Source organism: Zonotrichia leucophrys, chromosome Z (genome assembly GCF_028769735.1).
Source record: "Zonotrichia leucophrys gambelii isolate GWCS_2022_RI chromosome Z, RI_Zleu_2.0, whole genome shotgun sequence".
NCBI classification, from domain to species: Eukaryota; Metazoa; Chordata; class Aves; order Passeriformes; family Passerellidae; genus Zonotrichia; species Zonotrichia leucophrys.
In genome coordinates this window covers 37,208,505-37,230,499 of record NC_088200.1, presented here as the reverse complement: position 1 = coordinate 37,230,499, position 21,995 = coordinate 37,208,505, and the positions used below count along the sequence as shown (strand labels likewise).

At 38.7% G+C, this 21,995-nt stretch overlaps 1 protein-coding gene across 3 annotated transcripts in view; it reads left to right on the top strand.

Annotated features, from left to right (window-relative positions):
• Window positions 1-21,995, top strand: part of TNPO1 (transportin 1) — a 73,447-nt gene that overhangs the window by 18,909 nt on the left and 32,543 nt on the right. For all 3 annotated transcript variants that reach the window (XM_064735416.1, XM_064735417.1, XM_064735418.1), the window contains 3 exons: window positions 847-922; window positions 17,762-17,911; window positions 21,215-21,321. In XM_064735416.1, coding sequence (XP_064591486.1) covers window positions 847-922; window positions 17,762-17,911; window positions 21,215-21,321 — 333 coding nt within the window. The remainder of the gene's footprint in view (window positions 1-846; window positions 923-17,761; window positions 17,912-21,214; window positions 21,322-21,995) is intronic.

Sequence of the window (21,995 nt, the reverse complement as noted above, 5' to 3'; positions counted from 1 at the left end):
GGTAGAAGGCTTTCTCTCTGTGTGTGTGTGTGTGTGTGTGTGTGTAAAAGTTCCACACACAAAAAGAAAGGAATTGTGGTGTCTGTTCCAGGATGCTGTTTAATAGCATGTCCAAGGGGGGTTGTGATTAATGGTTTCAAATTTAAAGTACTTAGTCCATAATTTTTTGTAGAAAAATCAAAAATTTGTTTATTCTGCGTTTATTCTGCAATGCTGTTTCTTTATGATGCTATTTTAACACACTTAGGTGTTCAGGTGTCAAATACAATGAAGTGGGAAGTATACATTAGCTAAAACCCTTTGTTAGTGAAGTTATAAATTAGTATGGTTTCAGATGTTTTTCAATTTAATTTATTGTATGTTTCATGGAATGAAAAAGGAAAAGTTAAGTGGGTGAAGAAGTTGCTAAGAAAATTGGTCCAAGAACTAGTCTTAATTTCATAGACCAATGAAGTGTTTTCTCATTAAGTTTCTCTTAAATACTGCTCTTTTTGTTCTTTCTTCTCCTTTCTGTTACATTTTGATCCATTTGACTATACAGTTGTTGGTAATGTTCAGCTGCCTGTTGCAGTGATACAGCTTTACAGGTATCTTTAAGGATCTGTTAATTTTTATGTCTTCCCATGGATTATTTTTTAGACTTCCCCATAACTAAAAGCTATTGCTTCAGTGAGAAAATTACAGAAACTGTTTTTAGGTTGTTCATATTCTGTATGTCATGAGCTTATAGTCACAGCTGATTGAATTGATGTAGCAGTACATAACAAATATAACAATCTTCGTATCCAGAAAGCTATAAATATTGTATGTAAAGATTCAACTTTCCTTGACAGTTTTTCTCTTCAGAAACTAGAACAACTTAATCAGTACCCAGATTTCAACAACTACCTGATTTTTGTTCTTACAAAGTTGAAGTCTGAAGGTAAGTTCTTGAGATAGTGACTTTTATTGTAATTTTTTGGTGTTCAAAAAGAAATTTATTGTTTTGCTTCAAATAAAGCAAGAGCTGGCTCTGGTCAGCTTCCAGATTGGTTGACCTGTCTGTGGTCTTGTAGAATTCAGTGCACTCAGTGGTCTTTATGGGGAAAAAAATCTGGTAACTTATTAGTACTGGCAGTATCAGCCTTAGAATGGAATCCATTCTAAATGGCCTATGAAATCTTCTGAGAATGTTAGAGCATCATGCCTCTATTGGACTGCAGTAAAGCTGTGGATTAACTGTGGTGAATCATGACTATATACATTCTAAAACACACTGCTAAGTTCAATTATGATTATCTCTGTAGTAAGGAGACTGCTAAATACTTTGAAGACTACATATTTAGAGTTTTCCAAAGATGTCTGTCATAATCGTCATTCTGAAGATTTAATTGGAGTAAAAAAAAGTTAGAAATCAATCATGTTGTTCTACTGTTGTGGACATTACAGTACAGACTGTATATGACATAGTGTATAGCCTTTACCAGTTGGTAAATCCAGCCAATTACTTTGTGTTCAGGGTGTGTGAAAGATTGTCTTCTCAGTGGACTGAAGCTATTGTTTTGAGGTGTCTTTGACAGAGAAAGGAAAATTTGTTTCAAGATCTGCTTTAGCACATCTGTTTCTTTACGTGTGTTTTTAATTGTGTTTGGTTGTTCCGGTAGTTTTCTAGGTTTTTTTCCTTTAGTGTTTTGATACTAGTGCTTTTTCTGCCACTTGATGTTTCACATCTTTGTCTGTGAATGCTTGCTTTTTCCCTTTGAATTAGATTTTACTTATGTGTGGCCTTGTAATGTTCAAAGAATTGTCAAGAATGTTTGTCTACATTTTAAGTGCTGTTTTGGTTGTATCAGCTTGCTTCAGGAGGAGGAACACAGGAGGAGTATGAAAGTATATTTTCCTGTTTCAAGGCTAGATTATATTTAAGTGCTTTTGTGTGTTCTGTGTAGGAGGTCACCTAGAAATCTGTAAAGTCTCTTAAGTTTGAGAACAAGACTTTTCAAGACTTGAGTCAGCCAGGATATGGTATCTTTGAATAAGGTGCCAGTGTAGATACCATGTCCTTTATACCATTACCAGAAAAATTTAAAGCAAAGCAGTTCCAGTAGTGGGACATGAAATCTGTACAAAGGATGTGACAAGGAGGATGTTTCATTTTTTCTTTTGTCCATGAATTTGTTTTCTGACACTTACACAACTTCCTGATTTCTCTTTCTTCATTCACCATTTGAGCCTGAAATTCTAGATTGTCATAGATGTTTGGTGTTTAGTGGTGTGTCAAAATCTACCTTCCGAACAGAACTATTTTGGTTATTCTGTAGTCATATTTTCCCTTCCTTGTGTTTAATCACATCGACCTCTGTAGAATTTCATAAAGAGTAGGAGCTGTTATGGAGTGTAAAGCTGTTTCATCTGAGGGGAAAACAGCAGTTCGCAGCAGGTTGAGGGGCCAAGCAAGCTGGGAAGAGTAGCAATTTACTTCGAGGGAGCAGTGTTTTGGATCAGATTGCACTGATATGTCTGACAAATACATCAGGTATATTGTGAGACTGTTGAAGAACATCTGTTACTCTGGTGATGCTCTTGTCCAGCATCATGACATTTTTAGGGTCATAACCTTTTGTCTGAAGCAACTATTTTTTACATTTGTATCTCTGGTTCTGGAAATTTGCAAAATTTGAAGGTACCATAACCAAGTCTGGTTGGTGTTTTTCATAGTGTTTGCCAAATTCCAAATTCTAAATATTTGAATTTGATTGTCTTGCTTAAGTAGGACTAATGAAGAATAGCAGGAGGCTGTTGATTGGATTTGCTTTGAATCCACCAACAGCCCTTCACCTTCCCTCATGCTCAAGTAAGGTAATGAGACTGTTAGAACTGCTGATCAGCAGCTGCAGTACTTGGACGGACTCATCCCAGTTGATAGCTGACTTCAGTACGACTGAGAAAACATTCTGTTTTCTTCCCTCCTGAAATGGTTCTGTTGGCTGTCTGTCTCTACAGCCTTGCCACAGACCAAAGCATGGATATTCATACTGTTAGAAGTTTATGTTTTTATTGTGTGCATACTATTCCAGCAGAAGGAGCAATGAAAATAGGCTTATAACATATTTGACATCTTTTTCAATAAAAATTAAGGTGTTTTCATAGTCCATGAGAAAAAGGTCTTGGCTTGGTAGCAGATGGAACTGAGATTTGATTCAATATTTGCTACTGTTGAAACTTCTGCTGAGAAAATAGTGCTTAAGGATACATTTAGGTGACAGCTCCTGAATGTGGGAATTCTGTCATTTGGTTAGTTGAATTGTGTGTTAAATAGTATCATTCTACTGCAGTGAAGATTGGTCTGTCTTTGACTTGAGTTTTGCGCCTCTGTGGACAATTTGCAAGAAAACTTCTACAACCCTTAATTTACAAAACTCACTTTCACTGAGCCCTGCCTTTAAGATACTAAGGTAAACCTTATGTGTAGCTTTACTAAGGTAAACCTTTATTTTAGCACTGTTACTATTCAGTTGAAAAAAACTGTTACCTTCTTTTCCTCTAGTTATAGTTCAATCAGGCTTCTTTTTCTGAATGCTTATGACTTACTGGTTTAAGTCCTATTGTGATAATCCTACATGTACATAGGGGTTTTCTTGGCTTTGTCTTTAAATTTTTCTGGGCCCTGTCAAAGCTTGTTAAGCTTGGGTCTTCCTGGAAGCAGGAATGCCCTGCTGCCATTTCATCAGTGAAAAAACATGGTGTACTTTGCTGCTACAGCATATAGCCCAAAGTTTAAATACTTCATTTTTTCTTCTTATTTTTTTTTGGGTTTGGTTGATGGGTTTTTTGGGGTGGGTTGTTTGTTTTGGTTTTGGTTGTTTGTGGGGGTTTTGTTTGGTTTTTTGTTTGTTTGGGACTTTTTCGTTTTTGTTGAGAGTTTGTTTGTTTTGATTATTTTGAAATTATTGTGCATTTCTAAAGAGGAGTTGGGAATCTGAATGAACCCCAGTGCTAAAAATATCACAATATAAAACTTGTTAAAAGCACAGCATTCAGTTAGACAGTGGGCAGGGCGATGAAATAAAATAAGATCCCAAGCTATTAAAATTTAAGATATAGATCTCTAGATTGTAGCTCCCATGAAGTATGATGCTTAGAGATCTTCCTTAGGTAGGTAAGATGGAGTCCAGATTAACTGAAAAGTAGTTTGAAAGAAAAAAAGAATTGTTTTGTTAATTTATCTGTAAATGGAGATGTTACATGTAGGCGCTGTGAGTCTAGTTGTTCCTTCTTGGGCTGGAAGGTAAAAAAACCTCACAGGTGTAACTGTAACACTGCCCTGTCCTTAGTGTTGGGTTTGTGGTTGTGTTCTTCAGTGTCGTCTGAGGTAAGCTCAGAATTCTCTAGTCTTCTGTATTTTGTTAATAGTTTGTTCTCTGGAGTGTTGTGTGCATGTTGCTTCTCAGATAATTTTCTGGTTTTTGTGTGTTTGACTGGAACAGTCCAGAGTTACATGGAAGCATCAGTTCTGCTTGTTGCTTTTTTCATTTAACTACAGCTTCCCTTCTTTGATCCAAGTCATGCACCTGTATCCCCCTTTCCTTGTTTGCATTATTGCATCCCTAGTCCAGGTATGTTTCTTTGAAGGAAAGTATGAGAATGTATTTTCCTAATTTCAGCGTCTTTGCTGTCTTGCTGAGGCCTGTTCTAGCCTCTGCCTAAGGTGTGCTGAGGTAGTTCTCCAAGGTATATGAAGCCTGAGGCGGGTCACAACCTCTAGATGTCATAATATGGACAATTCATGCTGCAAGCAGAAGTACTGAGTTTGTTTCAGACCTTGCTGACTGCAATGACGAAATTTCCAAAGTTGCCTGTATGAAAACTTTCTTTGTTTATGCCTTTTCTAAATCAAGATTTGTAAGATATTTCTTTCTCCTTCTACTCTAAAATAGACAGAAATAGCATCCTTCTTAATTTGCATTGTCCTATTGTAGGACAACTGCATCAGTTTCCTGGTGTTTTCTGCTTAGTTTCAGTCCAGAATTACACCACGCTTTTATTTTAGACAGCATTCTGAACTTCGGGAATGGGAGATGGATGTGGCTTGCACTAAACTATTAAAAGATTATATCCATTGTTATTTAATGGAACATGTTAGTTTTGCATTATTTCTATAAAGTTCTGCATTCACCTCCTCCCCCCTTGTCTGCTGGGCTCTCAGCAAGTACTTACGCTAATAGGAAAATATGGAGAGAAATGCATCATGGTCCTGGTAATTTCTGCTGGCTTGTAAAACTGCAGTTGTCTATTCTGTTGCAGTTACACAACTGTGATCTTGTGAAGGTGCTTTAGTGACTGACTTTTCATCCCATCCAAACATGGGAACTCTAGTATTTATTCTCCTCAGAGTGTTATCTGCGTAGATTGATTGGTCACAGTCTGTGGTGTAAGGCTATTGCAGTCAAGGATCAGAGTCCTTAAAAAATGATCTGTGAAGGTGAATGAGCTGAAACTGAGAACACTGCTTTAGTGCTGTTTTTGTCACAGGCTTTAAGGATGGTCTTTTGAGCTTATTTCCAGAATACTTCAGATTTTTATAAACCAGTTGAAGATAGAACATAGTCTCTGCAGTTCTTGGTCTTGTTCATGTGATGATCTAGTCACTCAGAGTACTTTGATCTGAAACATTACCATGGAGGCAGGTCCTGTCCCCACCCTCCTCTCTCCCCCCCCTCCCCCTAGTTTTTGTTTCAACAGAGCTTTTTACAGATAGTAATTTATGCTCTGGTAATCATGACACTAATAATTAATCTAGTTCTGCACATATAATTCAAAACGGCTTTTTGTCAGATATTACTGAAATCTGAAATGTTTATGTGAGTTTGATGTGAATGTTTTCTGCTGAGTCTTGAACTTTAAACTTGATGCAGAGAGCAGTTTTCATGAATCCATTCCATTAGGATCTTTCTTGGCATGTTGGTATTGAAAGATAATTGAGGCTAAGCAAGAAAAAGACCGTGATGTGAGATTACATGTAAATTTGCCAGTTACCCATTTCAAGAAGATACCTTTGAGAAGGATTAATCCAGAAAAGTGATTCAGGAGTTTTAACTGTTAAATTAAAACAGAAGCTCCCCTCCCCAGCCACTTCCCTCCAGTACAGTCACCCTACATATAACTATTAAATATACAAAAATAATTGTCAAGCAGTGAAACTGATTGCATTACCATTCAGAAATCAAGTCAGATTAATCTGCTTTACAGTTTAAAATGCTGCATGCTCTGTATAGTGTCCTACTTAACAACAGCAAAGTATTCTCTGAAGTTCAGATACATGAAGAATTATGAAAAGACTAACTTCTAATGAGTGGATAAATACAATAATTGAGTTGCCTAAAAAGGAAAGAGTAGAATCATGGAATATCGTGAGTGGGAAGAGACACATTCACAAAGTCACTAGTCCAGCTCCTGGCTCTGCACAGAATAGCCCCAAGAATCACACCATGTGCCTGAGAGCATTGTCCAAACGCTTCTTGAACTCTGTCAGGCTTGGTGCTGTGACGACTTCCTGGGTAGCCTCTACCAGTGCTCAGCCACCCTCTGGGTGAAGAACCTTTTCCTGATATCCAACCTAAACCTCCCCTGACACAACTTCAGGCCGTTCCTGTGGGTCGTGTCACTGGTCACCACAGAGAAGAGATCAGTGCCTGTCCATCGTCTTCCTCTCACCAGAAGAAGGTGTAGGCTCAATGAGGTCTCCCCTCAGTGTCCTCCAGGCTGAACAGACCAGGTGACCTCCGCTGCTCCTCACAGGGCTTCCCCTCAAGGCCCTTCAGCATCGTCATGGTGCTCCTTTGGACACTCTCTAGCATTGCATGAGGCTGTTGTGGCACCAGAGCTGCCCCAGCACTCGAGGTGAGGCTGCTCCGGTGCAGAGCAGAGCAGGGCAGTCCCCTCCCTTGCCTGGCTGGCCATGCTGTCCCTGATGTCCTGAGGACACGGGTGGCCCTCCTGGCTGCCAGGGCACTGCTGACCATGTTCAACTTGCCACAGACCAGGACCCAATGGTCCCTCTCTGTGGCACTGCTTTCCAGCATCTGATTCCCCAGTCTGCCTGCACATCCAAGGTTGCCCCATCCACAGCTGCAGAATCCAGCACTCGTTAGAACTTCCTACAGGTGGTGATTGTCCAGCCCTCCAGTTTATTGAGGTCTCTCTGCAGGGCCTTTCCTCCTCTGAAGAAGTCAGCAGCTCCTCCCAGTTCAGTATCATCGGCAGACTTACTTAGTAGACATACTATCAGATAATTAATTTTGTAAGGTTAGTAGAAATTCCATGACTTTCCCCAATGTGCTAACTAATTACTCCTTTCCGTGCTTCTTTAGGGATTTTGTAGTGCAGGTTTAAGTCTTGTCCTCTTTATTTTGAGTTTTGAAAGAAACTGAATTTGATTGTGGATTTGTTATGTGATTCAGTGCTTCAGAAACACTTTCCTGGAGCTCTTTACTTTAAACTTCCAGAATCGAGAATATGAAATCTCTATTGTTATTTCTTTCCTTGTTCCTGAGGGCCATAGAAGGAAAGAATTGCTATGTCATTGTCTGAAGTTCAAGTAGTCTTGGATAAGATCAATTTTTGCCTTAAAATAAATCTTTAGGTGTAAGATGGAGGTATTTAATCAGCTGTTTCAAACCTTTCCTTAATGTTTCTTTACAGGCTGCAATGAGTATTTCTTTATATGCTATTTTAAAAAGTAAACTCTCATACTCAGTGGTGTTTGGTTGTTTTTTTACATCAAACCTAAGTGTACTTAAAATGCCAGTATGAAGCATTCCTATGGGTTGTTTTCCTGAAGAAAGCCAAAGTGTTGCTGGTATTTCTAAAAGAATTCTGTTCAAACCAACAACAAGCAGTGTTTGATTCAATGCAGTTCAGAGGTCCTGCCTATTTGGAAGGCTGTATGCTGGTGTCTGATTTAGGCTCTTTGGAAGCAATATCGCCACCTCTTTCTAGACTATTAGAAAGCATACTTACTGTTAAGCATTGGGATGATAAAGCTTTTCAGCCTGTATGTTACCTTGCAGTGCTGGGCCAGATGCAGTTGGACAGCGAACCATTTTATAACACCAAATCTGTTTTAGTAAAGGAGTGCCCATTACCACTGTTCATGTACAAGTTAAACATCTTTCCTTTAATGTCACAAGCGAGTGGAACCTGGAAGAAAGAAAACAAAATACTTTTAATACTACAAATAATAGCATCCACAGTATGTTTTACCAGCTCCAGAATTGAGTATCTTTACTGTCCATAGAAAGGACACATCTAGACACCACAGTTTCATGCTAATACCAGTAATATGATAAGCATTTCTACCTACATAATCATCAAAGAATGATACAGTAGTTTTGATTGAAAGCGACAGTAAAGATTAATTACAACTCCCCTGCCATGGGCAGGGAGGCCATCCACTATATCAGATTACTCAGGGCCATATCTAACCCTTGAAAAATTTCAAGGATGAGGCATCCACTACTTCTCTGGGCAACCTGTTCTTTTTCCTCATCACCCACTGAGTAAAGCATTTCTTCCTAACATCTAATCTAAATTTCTCCTCTTTTAGTTTAAAAATCTTCTCCTTTTCTTACCACTGTCTGTCTGTGAAAAAAGTCACTCTCTCTGCTGAGAGGCAGCATCTGAGGTCTCTCTAAAGTGTTCTCTTCTCCAGGCTTTACAACCCCAGGTCTCAGGCTGTCTTCACAAGCGAGGTGTTGCAGCCCGCTGATCATCTTTGTGGCCCTCCTCTGGACTTGTTCCAACAGGTTATTGTCCTTCCCATGCTGGACACAGCAGAGCTGGATGCAGCACTGAAGGGGGGAACCCATCAGCACAGAGTAGAGGGGCAGAATCCCCTCCCTCACCCTGCTGGCCACACTGCTTTAGATGCAGCCCAGGATGTGGTTGGCTTTCTGGGCTGTAAGCAGACATTGTTGGCTCGTGTCCAGCTTTTCATCCTCTAGTCCTGTGCTCTCACTGGTTTCTTCTCCCAATCTGTACTCATCTAGGATTTCCCTGACCTAGGGGCAGCACCTCCCCTTGGACTTGTTGAATCTCATGAGATTCTCATGGACTCATTTCTCAAGCTTGTCCAGATCCCTCTGAATGGCATCCCTTCTGTTTTATGCTGTTCAGCTGCACTGCTCTGCTTTGTCATCTTCAAATCTGCTAAGGGAGCACTCCATCCCAGGTAACAGTGACTGTAGTCTGCACTTAGACTGTGTAGGGAGTTGATAACTGCTTTGCCCTATAGCAGTTGTCTGCTTCATCTAAAGTGTCACACACTGGCACTTCAAGCAAGTGTCGATTCAATGGGACAAATTTTTAGTTTGGTAGTTCCAAGGAAAAAGCATTCACATAACTTCAAGTGATGGATGTTTTTCTCTGAATCAGTAGATATACTACTGATCAGAGAAAATTCTGACTGGCAAGCTGTAAGTCTCAGGAGCTTTGAACATTGCAAAATAATAAGAGCTCCCAGTTTTCCACATGTTCATTCCCCTATAAAGAAAGAAGACTGATGAAATCATAGGTGGAAACTGAAAGCTGAAGAGACTAAAGATGGATTTATAACTGCTCAGAAGAGCAGCATGGTCACCCAGCAAAGCATCTCAGATAAGTCTCATTTTCACTGATATTCTTAACCTTCCTAGTAAGAACTCTCGTGTAGCAAAATTAAAAAAAAAAAATCTAAGGTCCTAAAATCATAACAATAATAAAATATTAAATGTCTGAAAGTGTATTTTCCTATTTTAGCTAGATACACAGCTGCTTAGGAAGAACACCTCCAGCTGTGCCAAACCTCTGTTTTGATGTTAACCAGAGTGTAACCTAACATTTTTAATTAAATGTCTGATGATAATGTTCAGAAAAATCAGCCAGAATGAAGGGAAGAAGAAAAAAAAAAAAGGAAGCACACTGAGTACAGACTTAGTAAATAAACAGGAGAAGGTTTTTCTTTCATTAAGTCCTTTCATTAGGGGAAGAAGCTTTACTGGCTGGTAGGGGTATCAGAGAAACAAAGCAGTACGGCCTTAGAACATTTACACTTGTATGCTACCACACAACTTTCTGTCAAACTATACCTATAGGATATAGACAGAAGGAAAACTAATCAAAATTTCCACAGCACCCTATACAACACCAATGTTGTATCCTGTATTTTGTGTTTCCCAATACTCAGCAGTTTGAATATGATTCTGAATTACTCTTTTTGATAACACAGTCTTAGTTTACTCATTCAGGTAATCCTTGTGTACCAACAGCTATTCAAATACCAGATTATCACATATTTTAAAGATTCACCTTTGATATATTCAGAGAGTGCCAAAACCTCTACTCATCTGACAAGGCAATTTCTTCAGATAGATTAATGACTCTAAATTCATTTACTGCCAGGTGCTGTCTAAGCAAGTTCCATTGGGAATGTCATAGTTTCCTTTTCCTGTGCACTTGACTAAGCACAAAAGTCCATGTTGTCATCTTCCTCCTCACCCTCAAAAAGTAAATGCCAGAGACGTGACATTATTTTTGAATGTAATGTTCTTAAATTACAGCACTGTCTTGCATTTGTTGTATAGTTTGGGACCTTTCAGTGAATCATGTTCTCATCATGCTAAATGCCAATTTCTTAATAATGATTATTCTGCTCTTGATAGAATTCTGGGAGTGGTTTAGCTGCTGAATCAGGAGACAACACGAGACTTCGTAAGAGAGGAAAAGTGCTGTGACATCCAGGTTGTGGAGATTATTGATAGACAAGCTGAAAGTAGAAGTGAAACCAGAAGATTAGTTCTTTAACCTTTTTATTTGTTTTGTAAGTCTGTAGAGATATACAGAACTTGGCATTTTGATTGACATGTGGTAATTATTGGTTAGAATACAAAACCTTCCAAAACTAATTGTAGTGGGTTTACCTGGCTGGATGCCAGATCCTTGCCAAAGCTGCTCTGTATTTCCCCATCTCATCTGGACATGGAAGAGAGACTATAACAAAAGTCCCTGGATTTAGATAAGGGCAGGGAGAGATCATTTGCTGATTACTGTCACAGGCTTGGGAAAATAATTTTCTCTGTGACCAGTCAAATCAGATTAGGGTTTTGACAAATAAAGCCAAATCTTAAAATCACCTTCCTTCCACCAGGGCCTAACTTTCCTCCCACTTTTCTCTACCTCCTCTCCCCCAGTGATGCAGGGGGACTGGAAATGGGGGTTGTTATTAGTTCACCACATGTTCTCTGTTGCTACTCATTCCTCCTCAGGGGGAGCAGTCCTCATACTTTCCTCATGTTCCAGTGAGGGGTTCCCTCCCACAGAAGGAAATCTGCCACGAGCTTTTACAACATGAATCCTTTCAACAGGTTGCAGTTCTTGCTAAATTGCTCCAGTGTGGATCTCTTTCATGAAGTGCAGTCCTTCAGGAGCAGACTGCTCCAGTGCAGGCTTCCCACAGGGTCACCGCCTCCTTCGGACATCCATCTGCTCAAGTGTGGGATCCTGCATTGGCTGCAGGGGGATATCTCCTCCACCGTGAAACCTCCATGGGCTGCATCTCCTGCCTCTCCTTCAGTTACCTTAATGTCTGCAAGCTGTTTCTCTTATGTAGTCTCATACTTCTCTCTACTCTGGCTACAATTGTTCTTGCATAGTAATTTTTTTTTTTCCCTTCTTAAATCAGAGAATCATAGACTATGCTGAATTGGAATGGACTTGTCAGGACCAGAGAGTCTAGCAGGCCCTGCACAGGACATCCCTTGAGTCACACAGTGTGCCTGAAACTGTTAGCCAATTGCCTCTTGAACTCTGTCATGCTTGATGCTGTGACCACTTCCCTGGGGAGCCTCTTCCAGTGCTCAGCCAGCCTATTGGTGAAAATCCTTTTCCTAATATCCTGCCTAAACCTTGCCTGACTCAGATTCATGCCATTTCCTCAAGTCCCATCTTGAGAGTGAAGAGGTGGCCATCTCCTCTTCTGCTGTTTTCTCACCATCACTGATGGGCTCAGCCTTGGCCAGCAGCCAGGTCCATCTTGGAGCCATTTGGCACTTGTTCTGTTAAACTTGGGGGACACTTCTTGAAGCTTCTCAGAGAAGTCACCTCTGCAGGTCCTGCTCTGCTACCAAATCATTGCCACATAGACTCAAATGTAATAACTAACAAGTTTATTTTTGGGAAGCAGTTCAATACTTCTCCCATATTGTCTACAATTCAATTTTATTTACACCATCATCTTAAGAAGCATAACTTACTCTTCAATAAATATGCAAAAATCAGTATCAGCAGAACATTTCCAACTTTGTTTTGGTCTCTTACAGACATTCCTAAGCTTAGGCAATTGAGTTAAATTATTTTCCATGACTCACATAAGTCAATGGAGAACACTGATTAACTTCAGTCTAGTCACTACATTTCAAGGTCATTTCATGTGTTGACATTACTGAATGTTTTGAAATACCATCACTCCACTCCTGACGTGATAGTAACCATAACCATTTATGTCAGAAATGTTACACTTAAAGCATAGTCCAGTATAAAAAAAAAAAAGGCAGGACTTTTTTTTCTGCTAGGAAGCTGTTTTTGTGCTGTATTCTTATATATTAGGATAAAAGAAAATGTTCATTTTCCACTTCCCATATTACACAGTTTTGGTGGGATTCTTATTTTTTGGGTTTTATCTCTTTTAAGTCAGTCTTATTAATACATCAGAAATTTTTGTGTGCAACCGTGACACTAGTCATTGTCAATACACATTGTGTATATGTACATAGTAAATCCATATTGATAGTTAAAATGCAGAATGACAGTTTATTTCTATAAAAGACTTTACAGCTTTAAGATGGGGATTGACAGGCAGTTCTGCCTTAGAAAAAGTCTCACCCTCACATCTAATGTTGCCAATATCACAAGATATCAGAGCAAAATAATAGCCATGCACATAAATCATTATATCACAGCTTGTGAATGGAAAAATGTTGTCATCCCAGTCACTCAGTTCTTTTAACAATCCTAGCAAGTTATGTTTGACCTGCTTGTCAAACTAAAGGGCAGGAAGGAAATGCACAGACAGTGGAAGTAGGGACACAGCACGGCAAAGACATGGAACAGGTCTAGAGGAGAACCACAAAGACCGTCAGGGGGTTGGAATACTTGTGCAGTAAGGAAAGGCTGAGAGAGCTGGTCTGTAAATTGTGTGTGTCCAGCATGTAAAAAGTAAGGCTTTGAAGAGATGTTATTGCAGCTTTTCAATACCGGAAAGAAGGCCTGTAGGGAAGACAGGGACAAATTTCTAAGCCAGGCCTGTTGTGATAGGACAAGGTGTAATGATTTTAAGAGAGAAGGATGGTTTAGATTACATTTATGGAAGAACTTTTCTACAGTATGGGTGGTAGAACACTGGAACAGGTTGCCTAGAAAGTACTGAGTGCCTCATCCCTTTAAACATTCCAAGTGAGATTGGATGTTGCCATGAGCAACCTGATTTAATTAAAGATGTTCTTGCCCATGGTGAGGATGTTGGATAAGATAACCTTTTTAAGGTACCTCCCAACCCAAATCGTTCTATGTTTCTAAAAAGCATGGTGAAGCATGTGCTTACCTGGACTTGCAGGTGGGCTACAAAAAGCTTCAGGCTTCCACATACACAATCTTTGTTGTACAAACCCTTGGTAGAGGAAATGTGGCTGTTTGAGGACACACTTTGCTTCTTAAAAGCACTGCAGTAACCCTAAAATAATTTGTGTAATGTGGCTGTGCATCCATTTGCTCTGTGTGTTGCTAAAATTTGGAGCTAGTATGAGAATCTTAAAACAGAATTGAAAATTTACTGAGAAACAAATGATAATTGTTATGTGGTTCTATTTTAAAGTGAGGCAATGTGGGAGAGAAATCTTCAGCTGATGAACTGATTTGGCACCAAAGATGATACTAAATGCCAGAGGTCTGCTTCACATTCCTTCCTTTTCTTGTACTGTATGTTCTTGTCAACTCTATACTCGAAGTTGACTGAGACAAAAGGAGACAAGACTGTGAGCTTTTTTGATGGGAGAAGCATATGGCTGACAGAACTAATCACAAAATTTATGAAGACTGAGGGGTATCTTACCCAGCTCTTAAGCCATCTGCCTATAATTTTGGTGTTACAGCAAGAATTCCATCCAGACCTATATTGCTATCTTCTGACAGTGTAGCTGTTAAGTTGTTGAGCAGCCTGTATTCCATAAATAACCTTGTCCAGTCATATCTGAATTTTTTTTCTTAAACTAAGACTTTAAGATGCAGTGTTCTATCTTTATTTTAATGCTTGGATATCAGGTTCTGAGCTGCTTGTCTGTCTCAAGTGGTTGGTGTTTGTTTAGCACGAAGTCCTTTGTGACTTCTGCTTGTCTGCTCTCAAATCTTTGATACTTATCAAAACTTTATCAAAGGTTTTGCTGTTTTTTAAATTTTTCTTTTCTTTCTCTTTTTGTTATTTCTTTTTCATTTGTCAGAGATACCACTTCCATTATGAATCCCATGAAATCTTTGTTGCAGATATGTGGAATAATCACTTCCTATGAAGACTAGTTTTTCTGTTGTCTTGGCTAAAATAATGGATTAAAGATATTTCGTACTTCTGCATACCATAGAATAGTTTGTGGAAAAAAAAAATGGTCCTGAAGTTTCACGTGCATGTGGTCTTTCTTTTTATCTAAACTGGTTGACTAATCCGTGTGGTTTTGACAAAAGTAACTCTGTATCTCTGCTTGATTAAATTGAAGCTGTGGCTTTGTCCCTCTTGTAGCTGTAGCCAGGCATTCAAATGGATTAATGTTTTTCCATAATGCAGTGTTTAATATTTTCATTCTAGAGTATATCCTAATAGTGACTAGCCTACTGTATTCTAATCAGACTTTGGTTCTCACTGGTTTCTTTCACACCAAGAAGTTAGTGCTGGATGATAAGGAGTTACAGTAACTACTGTGCTTGGTGTCTCTGGCTGTTAATGATAATGGAGTTTTTTGTGGTTTGCAAGTTTTAAAACATGGAAATTAAAAGAGGACTCCTTTGGCTTCTTTTCTCCCCAGGCACAATTTTAAATCATCATAACAATTTAAGAGTGACTGAATTTCTTAAAGATGTGTGTACCTACCAATGGATGACAGTTATGTAAAGCAATCAGAGTTTGACATACTTTACTGGTCTAGAATTGATGTGAGGATTTTACTTTTAATTTGAAGACTATCTCAAAATTACTTGATTTGACTTTTCAAGTAACTATAGTAATACTTGTGATGGCTCACAGCTGAGTTGTGAGGTTGAGAGATGTTTGTCCACTCATACAATCTTTAGTTTTTTATTTAAAATAATAAACCCTCTTTTCCCCTCCTTGTCCCAGAAAAGGTGCTGGCAAATGTAGTGCTGTGCAAGTGAAGTGAGTTTTATTTTTTGTTGTTTCGAAGTTGGTATTTAAATCATATAGGTAGGTATATCATATCATGTAGGTAAAGTTGTAGAATTTTCTCAAATATATATTCATTGGATGGGTTCCTGGTTTATAAAGTTATTGAATTCTAAAGGACGTGTTTGTTTCTATATCAATACCTTTGTAGTTCCAGAGCATTCTAGCTAGTGCTTATTTATAACTGAAATATGTACATAAAAGACAAGATTAAAAAGTCTATGAAGGCACTCTGTTTTTGGCACTCAAAATCAGTTGATAAAGAATGAATTTTAATTTCCGATCAGCCAAACAATCCCCTATTTTCTGAAAAGCTCTGTTTCTCTTCCAACTGGCATAAAGTGTCCAATGTCTGTCAGTCAGCTGTCAGTCAGACTTTGCAGTATTGTGAGACTCTTGGTGTTGTGACGCAGTAGCTTTAGTTTGAAAGTACTTTATATTTGAAAGTCATATATCTTATTTTGCTTATTTCTGTTAGGTTAATAATAGTTTTGAAGGGCAGGAATAGATCCCTGTGTGGACTAGTTCTTGGCACAAAGGAATTCCTTATTTAGTCTAAATCAGGACTTCATAGCAAAAAATTCAACAAGTGGCTAAAATGCTGATTAAAATTGGCTTCCAGTGTTATTAGGGTTCCTGTAAACTAAATTTAAATTTGTTTATATTGTCAACTAACCCCTTCTTTGTAGAACATTCAGATCTTTCATTTTCAGCATGTGTCAGATGTAATACCAAGTTACTCATGTCCGTGGTTAAGAACGAAACATGAATCTACTCCATTAGAAATGGAAAATCTAGACTGTAATTTTTCCATTCCTCTACTTGGCCCAGTATCTTAGAGAAAGCTCAGTGAACAGAACTGAAACTGTTGTCTGAACTTAAATTCTTATTCAATTCAGGTCAGTTCTGGTTGCATTTATTTTTTAGCTCATACTATGTAACACTTTCCTGTTAATGTTGTCTAAAGATTTTTTTCCTACTTCCTCTAATTATTAATTTAATATATCCGAATTTGGCATATCTAAAGGTATTGAAGTCCCTTACTTCTTAGAAAAATTGAACACTATATTCATGTGGGAATAGGGGTAGAGTTTTTACTGCACAATCACTACATCATTTCCATATCCTCCTGTGGTGAAACCAGGTATGTGACCAGTTCCTTACAGTGAGAGTATTTCAGCAGGCCTGTCAGTATAATCAGAATGTCTGAATGTCTTTGGCTGACAAACACCTTTAATAGAGTTTCTTATATCGCATGACTTCATATCTGTTTCTTGCTTGTATGAATATTCAAAACTTTCTCTTAAAATGTAAAGTTTGTAATCCAACATTCTAACTTTGTATAAACACAAATAATGTATCACAGAATCACACAATATGTTGAGTTGGAAGGGGCCAACAAGGACCACCAAGTCCATCTCCTGGCCTTCATAGGACACCGGTGTGCAGAATCACACCATGTGCCTGAGAGCACTGTCCAAACGCTTCTTGAACTCTGTCAGGCTTGGTGCTGTGACGACTTCCTGGGTAGCCTCTACCAGTGCTCAGCCACCCTCTGGGTGAAGGACCTTTTCCTGATATCCAACCTAAACCTCCCCTGACACAACTTCAGGCCGTTCCTGTGGGTCGTGTCACTGGTCACCACAGAGAAGAGATCAGTGCCTGTCCATCGTCTTCCTCTCACCAGAAGAAGGTGTAGGCTCAATGAGGTCTCCCCTCAGTGTCCTCCAGGCTGAACAGACCAGGTGACCTCCGCTGCTCCTCACAGGGCTTCCCCTCAAGGCCCTTCAGCATTGTCATGGTGCTCCTTTGGACACTCTCTAGCATTGCATGAGGCTGTTGTGGCACCAGAGCTGCCCCAGCACTCGAGGTGAGGCTGCTCCGGTGCAGAGCAGAGCAGGGCAATCCCCTCCCTTGCCTGGCTGGCCATGCTGTCCCTGATGCCCCCAGGACACGGGTGGCCCTCCTGGCTGCCAGGGCACTGCTGACCATGTTCAACTTGCCACAGACCAGGACCCACTGGTCCCTCTCTGTGGCACTGCTTTCCAGCATCTCATTTCCCAGTCTGGATGTGCCCCATCCACAGCTGGTACTTACCCTTGTTGAACTTTATATAGTTGGTGATTAATTTGTGTACTCTGAACCTGAAAAGGTTTGCTAGATGAATTGATGGGTGTAGCTGGAAGGAGAGATAAGGAAATGAAGATTAATATCTATATATAAGCTTTGATCCTGTGGCATTTTCTGAAAATATGTTTTATTTCTGTGAGCTGATTGAAGATTGACTGTAATTACTTTCTGTTGCAGATGAGCCAACACGTTCCTTGAGTGGTCTTATCTTGAAGAATAATGTAAAAGCACATTTTCACAACTTTCCAAATGGGGTAACTGACTTCATTAAAAGCGAATGTTTGAACAACATTGGTGATTCCTCCCCCTTAATTAGAGCTACTGTAGGTAAGTTTGTTCTTAATGCTGTCCTCTGCATACTGAAAATGTTTCTTGTATGGGTGAAACTGTAGTAGGGATATAAAGAGTTACTAAATTGGTAAAATTTTTTGTTTCTCATGATTGTCACAACCTCACCATGTTTCAGTGAAATTTTTCTTTATTGTGGATATAAAGATGTCATACTTTAGATTCCTGTTATCTTAGAAGTGATGTAGCAATTCAGTTCATATTTCTTGAAATGTAAGATTTGAATCTTCCTAAATTGAGCTTGCTGCCAGCTTATATACCTAAAAACAGGAACACGGTAAAGGCCTGACTTAAGAGCTATTGCAGTGCTCTGACTGCATTAATGAAATGCTTCTGTTAGCTGATTTTCTGCACCCCACCCCCTATATGCACACATGAGCACATCCCCTCACAGGATTATCATACCATGCGTAAGGCATTCCCATAAAGAGTTTCTGTCAGAAAACAGTAGGTAGGTGTGGTGTACATAACTTCATAGTATCATAAAGTCTTGAAATGATCTCAGAAGAGGCCTTAAAGGTTATCTAATTCCAGTGAGAAGTTTTATTTGTTACTTGAATTTTTGATTTTGTAAATACCTTGTCTTGATAGACATCTTTCATAAAATATGCTTATTTGTATTTTTTTTTACTTAGTTCGAGGGGAAGTTGCTTTTCTGTCTGTTCTTTGATAATATGATTTCCTTCAATGTTACAGTAATTTTCCTAGTCTGATCAAAAACTAGAAAAACATAAAGTATGTGTTTGAATACTGAAAATGGGTATGGGTGTCAGTTCAGAAAGAAATTCAGCTTTTCTCAGATGACTCATCTTTTAAAATAATCTGTCAGTTACTAATAATTTGCTTTTTCTATAGGATTTTTATAGGATTCCTTCTCCAGGCATTCAGGTTATGGACTAAAGACTAGAGGAAGTTACTCATTTCTTAAAGTAATTTCCTGCTGTCTTGCCAGTTGTGAAGCTGCTTTACTATGAATTCTATTAATGATCAATGTTCCTAATGAGAGTAGCAATAAGTCTTTGAGTGGCAGGTACTTTTTGAATTTCAGGTTGTAGAAGTCATGCTTACTTCTTTGTTCATAGGAGTTCTCAGTGGAGTACAATAGACCTAGCTAAGAAATTCTAGCTCCATTTGTCTTGCTATCTTAGGGTTGGTTGGTGATGGTCTGTGGGGTATTTTTCGAGGGAGCTAGAGGTTGTTTGTTTTCAAGCAGTTACTCTAATTTTTCCTGATGGGAGATGCTTGTGGATTAGTAGCTTAATTATTGTTCAGCTTTAGGTGATCTTTGCAGGGATTATTAGGCATATATGAACTCTGAAGATGAATAACAGCTGATGAATAACAGCTGCATGCTTGCATAAATGTTGCTGTTTCGCATGTGTTTGGCACCTTCCTGTTTGAAGTGCTGGATCCTTGTAGCTATCTGAGCTTGATCTAATACCCACTGGATTTTAGATACTAGTGAAGTGTAAAGAGGTTACTGTCTGCCTAGACAGCCTTCTTAGCATGAGTTGGCCGGTGGAGATTAGGGCTGCTCTTTCTGCTGATTGGTTTTTGCAGTTCAAGCACTATCAATTTAATGAGTCAATTGCAAATAATATCTCAGGAATTCTGAGAGCAAGAACATCAAAATGGCATAAGAGAAGATTTAATGCAGTATTCACTCTCCTTTGTGGTCTCTAGCATCTAGTGCTAATCAGACAGAATGAGCACATGACTTGAGACCAAATGATAACTGCACATTGTTTTATCCTGACTTAGCTTGTCCTTATTCTAATCCCCAAATGAATAACACAATGTATCTTCTCTGTGCTGTTCACCAGTCGTATAGGTTTTAAAACCCCATGTGCTAATTTTGAAATATAGATTCAATTTGCCTTTGTTGAGGACTCACAAATCCACGAGAGGATGTAAATACATCTCCTAACATAAGATAAGTGTGTGCAACTGTTCTTTAAATTTTCTAGGGACTCTAGTCTGGGCAGGACCTTAGTATAATTCCCGATTGAAAGCAAGGAGGGTATAAAGGGTTGAAATATTTTAAAGTAGTGGAGGAACTGGAGAGTTGAAAGCTAACAATTGCCCTTTAAGGGGGAATTTCATTATGAAGTTCAGCTTTTAAAAGTTAAGAAGTTCAGAAATCAGCTTCAGGAGTTACAGAGGCAAAGCACCATTTGTACAGAAGGTTTATAATGGCATGTATGGCCTGAATTGCAGGCCAGACCATTTCATCCTCTGAAACCAGTTCTGGGATCTTGAAAAGATCCAGCATATTGCATCAAAGTAATAATGTGAAATATTTATTAATTACTGCATGTCCTGTCCAGGATGTCCTTTGTTCTGTAATGCTGTCCTTTATTCTTTTGTATTTAACCAGAATTTTTGCATTTTATTCCAAAGAAAAATGATATATTGTGAGTAGCTCAAGGCAAAAGCTTGGGAAACTTCTTCCATCACATTTTGCTTGGGAGATTACTAGTTGTAGTAGTGTTGACTTCTTCTGTGTAGTAACTGCCAGTAGCATTAAGGATTGTGCTAGCTGTTACATTTTGCATTGAGGCAGAATGGACTCATACAAATTCAGTTCTAGTTTATGAGCAGCTTTCTCTATCCCTGTCACTTAATTGGTTTTTCCCAGGATTTCTATATGTGCTGGAAACACAATTAGTGATTCTTTGGGCTGACCTGTGTGTTTACTGGCTTTTACAGCTCCTAACTGGCTGACCATAGTGTTTAAGCTCTTAGTAGGTACCTTGGTCTTAGAATGTATCCTTAATGTTTTGCATGAACATAGTAAAGTTGTACACATGTAATTTATCACTAGGTTTTAAGTTTATTGAATGACACATTCCCACATTCATGCTTTCATCTCATAGTAAAAAAAGGAAGTAACTTGGGATGGATACTCTGCATTTATTAAAGGTCCAGAGTTGCACAGTGTTTAGTAAATTTAGAGCCAAAACTGCCCTGCTGTGGTATAAATTATACAGATATATAAATGTTATAAACTACAGTTTCCTTAAGTGAGGTTACGTGGTGCTTGATTTCTAATACTTGAACCCTTCATAGCAGCAGGAAGGAGCAACCCACCTTTGCTGTTCAAAGCCCTTCAAATAGCATTTGCAATTAAATGTACTTCCTCTTCTTATGCTTGCCAGTCCTTAACAAAACCATGACTTTCTTAGCTCTTTAGATATTGAGGGGAGAAAAATATGAAAAATGTATATGAAAGAAATAAAAGCATGTGAGATCTCATTTTCTCCATTCTTCTGTTTCTTTTAGGCATTCTGATAACAACCATTGCCTCAAAAGGGGAGTTACAGAATTGGCCTGAACTCTTGCCAAAGCTTTGCAGCCTGTTGGATTCTGAAGATTACAATACCTGTGAGGTAAGGAGATTTACAGAAAACAGAAGAGGATCCATCTGAATGCCATGATTTTTTTCTCTCTTTGGGGACACTATGTATATGTATTGCGTGTACGTCTGTATGTATTTATACATGCCCATGTCTTCTCCTTGCAGAATGGTGGCTCAGATTTGATACTTTTTCTTCTAAATGTGCTCCATGTTCTTACTGTTCAAACAAATTGATTTTCTTTGCATAAAAGTGGAATAAGATTGCAGATGGATAATCATCATATCTCAGCTCAGAAGTCTCCTGAAATTACTGCTCTGTGATGCCTAATCTTTTAGGCACCATTAGCATCATCAAGCTGGTGTTGAATTTTGTCTTACATAAAAGTACTGTTCATTCTTTTTGTAACTTAACCTGGAAGAGTGATCAATTGCTATATCAAGGTGAAATGAACTGTTTTGTTTAGTCTGTATGAAGGGAAATAAGTAAATAACAGTTTTAAACTAATAAAAAATATAAAGCTCTGTCTGATGTAAAATAATTAAGATTGTGATCACAGCATTTGAATTACTTAATAATGTCTCCATGAAAGTGTGAAACATGTAGTATAAAGTGAACTTCAGAGACAAATAATGATCCAAGGTGCCACATTGTTTTGTAGGGTTTTGTCCTTTTTTCTCTCTGGAAAAAAACCCCACATTTGAAAA